We start from the raw sequence: 8,482 nt of genomic DNA on the forward strand, positions 1-8,482 counted from the left end.
CCAAACATGTCTACGCTAGATAATTTTAGTATATATTTATACTAGCAGATGGTGTTTTATTTCTTCTTCAGATATTAGAAAATGCTTTGAATGATACTGTTCATTGTTAATAAAATGTGCAGACTGTTAAAAAAAAATAAAGGAGTCCTGGTGTGGCTCTGTAGGTTAATGCGCCAGACTTCAAAGCCACTTGAACTGTAAGATCAGTGGTTCAAGCTCACCAGCTGCTCCTCGGAAACCCTGTACAGGGTCGCTTTGGGTCGGAACCAACTCGACGGCATTTAACAGTAACAACAACAAAACAAACAAACATGGTTGTCTGCCAGATTGTTTTACTGTGATGCCTTGCATATTGCTGTTTTTCTGGACGTTGTGCTATGGATATTTTAAATACCAACAGGGTCAAAAATGAAATGGACTACATGAAGGTCGATATCCTAGGCATTTGTGGGATAACATGGACTGGTATTGGTCATTTTGAATTAGACAGTCATATGGTCTACTGTGCCAAGAAGGACAAATTTAAGAGGAGTGGTGTCACATTCATCCTGAAAAAGAACATTCCAAGATTTACATTGGCATACAACACTGTCAGTGACCTGACAATATCCATACACCTACAAAAAAGACCAGTTAATACAAGTGTTATTCGTATCTATGCACCAGCTACTAACACCAGTCTGGTTTTAGAGTTCTTTCAGTCTAGACTTGATCAGTCAAGATGAATTGATAATTACTAGTGATTAGAATATGAAATTGAAAACAAAAAAGGATCAGTAGTTGGAAATACGGCCAGGAAGTGACACAGGAAATTGCATGCTAGAATTTTATGTCGCCTGTTGTCTGTTCATTGGAAATACTTTTTTGTGTGTTTTTTTTCCAACAACTTAAATGAATTTCACCAGATAGAATGCACAAGAATTAATCGAGTACATATGTGGAAAGAAACAATGGAGAAGCTGAGTATCTTCAGTCAGAACAAGGACAGGAGACTACTACAGAACAGTCATCAAATGCTCCTATGCATGTTCATGTTGTAGCTGAAGAAAATGAAAACAAGTCCACGACAGCCAAGAATGTAAAAGAAAGAAAAGACCAAGATGGATATCAGAGGAGACTTTGAAGCTTGCTATTGAACATAGAAAAGGTAAAGCTAAAGGATCGAGCTGAGCAGATTTCAAAGGGCAGTTCAAGAAGACAAACTAAAGTATTTTAATAAAATGTGCAAACACCTGGAGTTAGAAAATCAAAAGGGAAAGAACATGCTCAATACTTTTTAAGCTGACAGAACTGAAGAGAAAAGTCAAGCCTTGAAGTGCAATATTAAAGGATTCTATGAACAAATAAATCTGTGTTGGAAGAAGTACAGCCAGAATGCTTCTTAGAAGCCAGGAACTTCATCTCTCATACTTTGGACTTGTTATCTGGAGGGATCATTCCCTGGAGAAGTACATCATGTTTGGTAAAGTGGAGGGTTGGAGAAAAAGATGAAGATTCTCAGTGAGATGGATTGGCACAGTGGCAGTAGCAATGGGCTGAAGTGTAGCAGTTATTGTGAGGTTGGCACAGGACTGGGCAGTGTTTCATTCTGTTGTGCACAGGGTTTCTATGAGTCAGTACCGGCTCCACAGTACCTAACAACAACAGCAACATGGGCAGGATATTGAATAACACAGGAAACATCAAGAGAAAATGGAAGAAGACACAGAATCTTTGTACCAATAAGAATTGATTGTCATTCCAGTGTTTTAGAAAGTAGCACGTGATCAAGAACTAATGGAATTAAAGGAGGAAGTCCAATCTTGCACTGCAGGGAATGGTGAAAAACAAGGCTTCAGGAATTGATAAAACACCAATAGAGATGTTTCAACAAACGATACAGCATTGGAAATGCTTACTTCATTGCCAAGAAATTTGCCAGCCAACTGGAAGAAATTCACGCTGTTGTTGTTAACTGCTGTCAAGTTGGTTCCAACTCAGAGTGACCCTGTATAGGGTTTCCAAGGAGCAGCTAGTGAGTTTGAACCGCCAACCTTATGGTTCAAGCCAACCTTGCGGTTAAGTGTATCAGCAGCATATTGCCAGAAATTCATGGTAGATTCAGGAGAGGACATGGAACAAAGGATATCATTGCTATTATGGGGTGGATCTTCACTGAAAGCAGAGAATACCAGAAAGATGTTTACCTGTGTTTTATTGACCATACTAAGACATTCAACTGTATAGATCGTAACAAATTATGGATAATATTGCAAAGAAGGGGAAATCCCAAACACTTAATTGTGTTCATGCAGAATCTGTACATACAGTAAGAGGCACTCATTCAAACAGAGCAAGGCAATACTGTATGGTTTCAGATCAGGAAAGATGAGCATCAGGGTTGTCTCCTTTGACCATACTTGTTCAGCCTACATACTGAGCAAGTATCTGAAAAGTTGTATGATATTAAGAAAAATGTAGCATCAGGGTTGGGGAGGAAAACTCATTAACAAATTGTGTTATGTAGATGACACAACCTTGTTTGCTGCAAGCAAATAGTTGAAAAACTTACTGATAAAGATCAGAGATTACAGCCTTCAGCATGGGTTACACTGAAGCATAAAGAAAACCAATATTCTCACAACTGAATTAACACTATATCATGATAAGTGGATAAAATATTGAAATTGTCAAGAATTTCATTTTACTTGAATCCACAATTAATGTCCATGGATGCAACAGACAAGAAACTAAAGAACATACTGCATTGGGCAAATCTGCTTCAAAAGACCTCTTTAAATGTTAAAAAGCAAAGATGTCACTTTGAGGACTTAGGTGCACCTGACTCAAATGATGTTATTTTCAATATGCATGTGAAAGCTGGAGAGGGAACAAGGAAGACCAGAGAAGTACTGACACATTTGAATTAAGGCGTGACGAGCAATGTTAAATGTACCATAGACTGCCAGAAGAAGGCACATATCTGTCTTGGAAGAAGCCAGAGCATAGCCAGAGGGCTCCTTTAGAAGGGAGGGTAGTGAGACTCTGTGTTGAAGGACCAGTCCCCAAAGAAGGACATCATGCGTGTAAGTGATCAGCAAAAAAGAGGAAGACACTCAATGAGGTGGCTTGGCACAGTGACTCTAACGATGGCCTCAAATGTAGCAACGCCTGTAAGGATGGCACAGGACTGGGCAGTGCTTGGTTCTGTTGTACTCAGAGTTAGTATGAGCTGGAACCAACTTGACAGCACCTAACAACACCTGACTCTTCCTATAAGCGTAGAGCTGAAATATACCTGCAGCCTATAGTTAAGGAAAACAAATTGTGGCAGGCTTGACTATGTGCTTCTTTAAAAATACTAATTGTATAAGCAGTAAGTTGAATCAGGTATAGAAATTACTGTGAAGAGACAGTTTGTTTTTTAGTTGCTTATAGTGACTAAAATCTCTGAGCACCACTACAGGCAAATTAGGTTCATTCATTCAGTGAATCAGTAATGTTCACCTAGAATTTAGATAGTCTCAGCAATGCCCCAAATTAAGTAACATAAATTGATCAGCTCTTTTCACCCCAATTCTAACACAATGTAGTTTTTTCTGTTTCTGCATCTCTCCGTCCATTGTAAAGGCAACACTTTAGAATCTTTTGTTCACCTGAGAGTGGAGTGTACCTGGCAGCGTGGTTTTTCATGTTATGATAACAGTTCTCTCAGAGAGATCTGTGTGTGTAGTCAGGGATGTTACTGATGTTCTTGTTTGTACACCTGTGTGTTCCGTATGGCAGCAGGAAAATGGTTGAAAGCCTACTGAGCTAAACTGAATGGATTTGGGTAAAGTTTCATAGTGGATGAAATGTCATCAATTTTACTTTATTACTTGGCACTCACCTTAAAGCTCACTTATTGCATTTCGTCTGCTATGTTGATTTCATCAAGTATAACATTTGATGTTATATTCTGGCATTTGATGACAGGTAATTGTGTGTTTTCAGGTGGTAAGCTCCATGAGCTCAGTAGCAGAGCACTGTCTCCCCTCCTTACTTCGCACCTTGTTTGACTGGTACAGACGCCAGAATGGAACAGAAGATGAATCTTATGAGTACAGACCTCGATCTAGCACAAAATCTAAGGGGTAAGTGGATTATTTCCCACTGTTCTACCTGGAATTAAATCTGTTTGAATGAAAAGGCTGGTAGAGTTATCAACTGAATATTCTTATTTGATTTCTATGCCACATAAAACCCATTTATGTTTGTTACGATGGTGGTTGTAAGGGAGATGGATAGTTCAAAAAATCTACAAAGCAAGGGTGGTGTGGTGGTTGTTACGTGCCGTTGAGTCGGTTCTGACTTATAGCAACCTTGCATAGGGTTTCCAAGGAGCAGCTGCTGGGTTTGAGCTGCCGACCTTGAGGTTAGCAGTCAAATGCTTATCCTACAATGCTATACCAGGCACCGATTAAACTAGCTGCAGCACTGACCATATTTATCACTGAGACTAGTCATGCAAAACAAATTTAAGGACTATCATTTCAGTAGTCCAGTGAGGAATTTTATAGTTGTTGAACAGTTAAAGGAGATATACTGATGAGAATTGCAACAGGAAGAACTGTTATGATCCAGTAAGATTGTCAAAATCCTGTATTATTGTATCACATTACACCTCTTGCTGTTTACCTCCAAGAGCTTACTTACCTACTCCTTCAGATTGCCCTGGTAGAACTTGGCATTATGTAAAACATCCATTTGTGGTCTGTTGCTTGTGCCATGGTTTAATATCAAGCTTCAGTAGGTCCTGTTTGTGAGTTATCTGCTTAGATTTATGAGGAGTTTGCTTCCTACTCTTATTTTCATCCAGAAAGGTCTTTCACTTACTTCCCTTTACTAATTTTTTCAGATTAGGTTTAATTTCTGACAGATAGCATAGTGAACTGTATTTAAACACCTGGTGTATGCAGAAAGCCAGGAGTATGAGAACATGTAATATAAGTTATTAAAATTTGTACCAACAATCTCAGTTGGCACACCATGCATATTAGGAACTCAGTAAGTAATGTGAAGTACTAATGAAGTAGCCATTTAAAAATGTACAGTCTTTAATGCAATCCTCGTTGTGGTTTCTCATTTCAGGGACGATCAGCAACGAGAAAGAGATTATCTTCTTGAAAGGAGGGACTTAGCAGTAGATTTCATATTTTGTTTAGTTTTAGTTGAAGTTCTAAAGCAGGTAAGCATATTTATTCCTGTAAAGTCTGTATTGCTCATATTTTGCCTATTAGACTACATGTTGAAGTTACCTTTTTAGGATGTTATATCGAAGATTCTGGCCCACATGAACCAAATCACTGTTAACTTCACTATACTTCTTTCAACTGCCTGAGGCTTCTGAGCCCTGCAGCCATCACTCCCCCGTACTCTTTGTGCCCTTGCATGCCAGCCCAAGGTATGAAATCTTGTTAGCAAAAGGAGCTGAGTGGAAATTATGTTAAACATTGGCTTTTGGCTGCAAATATATCCCTGCCTCTCATTCACATACTTTAATCCCTTTCTGCTTTCATTTTCAAAGATTTTCTCTTCCTCAGCCCTCAAGCCTGCATTCCAGCCGTATTTGTATAATTGTAGTTATAATTGAGGAATGGGAGTGATTTGACAAGGTTAAGATTGAATTGTCAAGTGCAGGTGATTTTCAGTCAGGAGAAAATATTAATTTCTTTTAGTGAATATTTGAATGCTCTGGCATTGTTCTAGGCACTGTATTTATGAGCTAAAATCTGAATTGGCTAGGGAGCTCTGGTAGTGTAGTGGTTACAAATCGGGCTGCTCACCTCAGGGTCAGCAGTTTGAAATTATCAGCTGTTCCGCAGGAGGAAAATGAGGCTTTCTGCTCCTGTAAAGTTTTACAGCCTTGGAAACCCTGTACATGGTCCCTATGAGTCGGAACCAACTCCACGGCACATAACAACAACATCTGAATTGGCTAGATTAATTGTAAAGGTATAAATAACTCAGCGTCATGTGTTGTCATATATTTTTGCTGTTATAATCAGCCCAAGTATGTATTCACATGCTTTTGAAAGCCTTGATATTTCCCCTTAATTTGAAGTTGGTAGTCTTTTTTTTTTTAAAAAAAAAAGGCTACTAGGTAGCCCAAATTGTTTGCAATCAACTGCTAATCTAAAAGTCGGTGGTTCAGACCCGCTGGGGAGTACCATGGAAGTAAAATCCCGGCGGGTGGCTTCCATTAAGATTCTAGAGTCAGGAGAACCCTCAAACATAGGTTTGCCCTGAGTCGGAATCATCTTGGCAACTAACAACAACAGCAACAACATATTCTTGAAAAAGCTATATATGGGTATGTATCAAGGGTAATCCATTTACAGCTATCCATATTATATTACTTTGAAAAAACTTAACCCAAAGCCAAACCTGTTGCCCTCATAACAGCTGAATAAGGCAGAGTACACCTGGCCACAGGGTTCGCAAGGCTGTGAGTTTGAATGTACACGGACTGCCTTCTCTTCTCTCTTGGAGCAGCTGATGGGCTATAACCATTGCCTGCCAAGTACTAAACCACTGTGCCTTGAAGCCTCCTTGAAAAAAGTTAGGAAGCCTTTAAAAAAAAAAATTATTTTTTATGTATGCATGCTTTGTGCAGTGAATTTTCTTTTCCTTTTTAAAAAGTTGAATATATAATATTTATAGAAAATCTAAGAGGTAAAAATCATTTCTTTTTAATTATTAACAAAAGTATTTGAATTATGTAACCATTTATACTTTTCCATATGTTTTTGCTATGTATATAAAAAGAATATTTGGTGCTCTGAGATCTGTAAATAAAAATAGCCTTAAATATGTAAGTGAATTAATCAAAGGTTAAGTCACTTTAATTTTTTTCTTTCATAAGGATTGTCTTTTGGTTGATGTGGAAGCATTTTGCTCTGGTATTTGTACAAGTCAGATTTGATTTCTCTCATTTCCCTTCTTAGCTGAGACCCTAAAACCGTAAGTCTGGAGTAAATAAAGCTGGAAGAGCTTTAGATCAAATACGGCCTTAGACTATGACTGGACTTTGACTACAGATGATTGTGGTTGATCGTTAGCATTTCTTGGGTTTGTATTTCTTTGCTTAGTTAAGTAGCCCAGGACCTCTTTTTCCAGCAGGAGAAATTGCAGGCTTCCTCCACTGAGCCCCAGGGCTGTCAGCGACCCTGCTCCATGGCACTTTTCTCACATTGTGACTGACCCATCACGTTCATTCACTAGCAGTCCGTCTCTCTCTTTCCATCAAAAAGTTGCCCCTGATCACACTGGCTTCAGAACTGCTGTACACACCACTTGTAAAGGGTTTTTTTGGTCTTCCTAATCCTCCTTGTAAAATGACCCATTGGTCTATAAACTTCAGAAGTCTTTTTCAATTAGAACATTTTCCAAGGCTGCTGCATGCAGCAGGTCTTTTCAGAGCAGCGGGTCACGTGGACCCAGTGTAGAAAGCAGATATATGGTGGCTCTGATGGTTCATCTTGTCTTTGGTCCTGCCACTATATTGTTCCAACTTAGAGTTCCCATTGCACTGACCCTTCCCTCTTTTATATTAGTTCTCATTCCTTGAGTTATATGATATGTGTACACATTCACCCACCAGAGGATAAAATATGAGGGAGCTTCAAAAAGTGTGTGGAAAAATTCCATTAGCACTTAACCCCATTTTTCCATGAACTTTTGAAGCCCCTCATATAGCATGAGTAGTAGAGATATACTTTAGTTATATAAAGTCATATATGCATCTTTCAAATTTTTTCCCTTCAGTAAAAGGTAACTCTTTAACGTTGCCGAAACTATTAACTGTTTAAAGTGAGGTAAAGACAGTTGAGCTTTCTGAAACATCATGACAAACCTGATTTTCTTCATGTCAGAATGACATAGCATTAGTAGATCCAGGAGAAATAAACATTGTACTAGATCTTGACTCAAACAGAACTTTTCCTTTGGTCTTGCATAATATGTTCATATTAAAACGGAATGCAGTTTTGTTTGGATGAATTAGGAAGTCCCAGAATATTGAAGTACTGATACATGGTTGTTGACATCTTGAGGAGTAAATATTCTTTGTGGGTTATTCCTTTGCTGTAGATGAACTGTGTGTTTCTTGAGAATGATTTTTTTTATGTCTTCTGTTAGTTTTTAGTAATGTTGTTGTGTGCCACTGAGTCAGTTCCAACCCCTGGTGAACCTGTCTAGGGTTTCCGAAATGACTGGTGGGATTGAACTACAGCCATGTAGTCAACAGTCCAGTGCGCATGCTACAGTGCCATGCCAGGGCTCAGTAACGAATGTATGCATCGTTGTTGTTTATAGTTGCTAATGAGTCTATTCCACTTCTTATTTGGAACTCTTCATAATGCACAAAAGACCTTCTATCCCTTTACCAGATGACGATTATAATAAACTCAGAGGTAGACATAGTTCTCATCCCAGCTGTACCACTTCGTTGCTGTGCAACTTT

The 8,482-nt window shown here is 38.7% G+C and overlaps 1 protein-coding gene across 1 annotated transcript in view; it reads left to right on the plus strand.

Moving 5' to 3' along the window:
• The window catches only part of FRYL (FRY-like), a 176,602-nt gene that overhangs the window by 16,988 nt on the left and 151,132 nt on the right, over positions 1 to 8,482 (plus strand). The window contains exons 3-4 of the mRNA XM_006872668.1: positions 3,973 to 4,112; positions 5,110 to 5,206. Of these exons, the coding sequence (XP_006872730.1) occupies positions 3,973 to 4,112; positions 5,110 to 5,206 (237 nt within the window). The remainder of the gene's footprint in view (positions 1 to 3,972; positions 4,113 to 5,109; positions 5,207 to 8,482) is intronic.

Source organism: Chrysochloris asiatica, unplaced genomic scaffold (genome assembly GCF_000296735.1).
Source record: "Chrysochloris asiatica unplaced genomic scaffold, ChrAsi1.0 scaffold00209, whole genome shotgun sequence".
Taxonomy (NCBI): Eukaryota; Metazoa; Chordata; class Mammalia; order Afrosoricida; family Chrysochloridae; genus Chrysochloris; species Chrysochloris asiatica.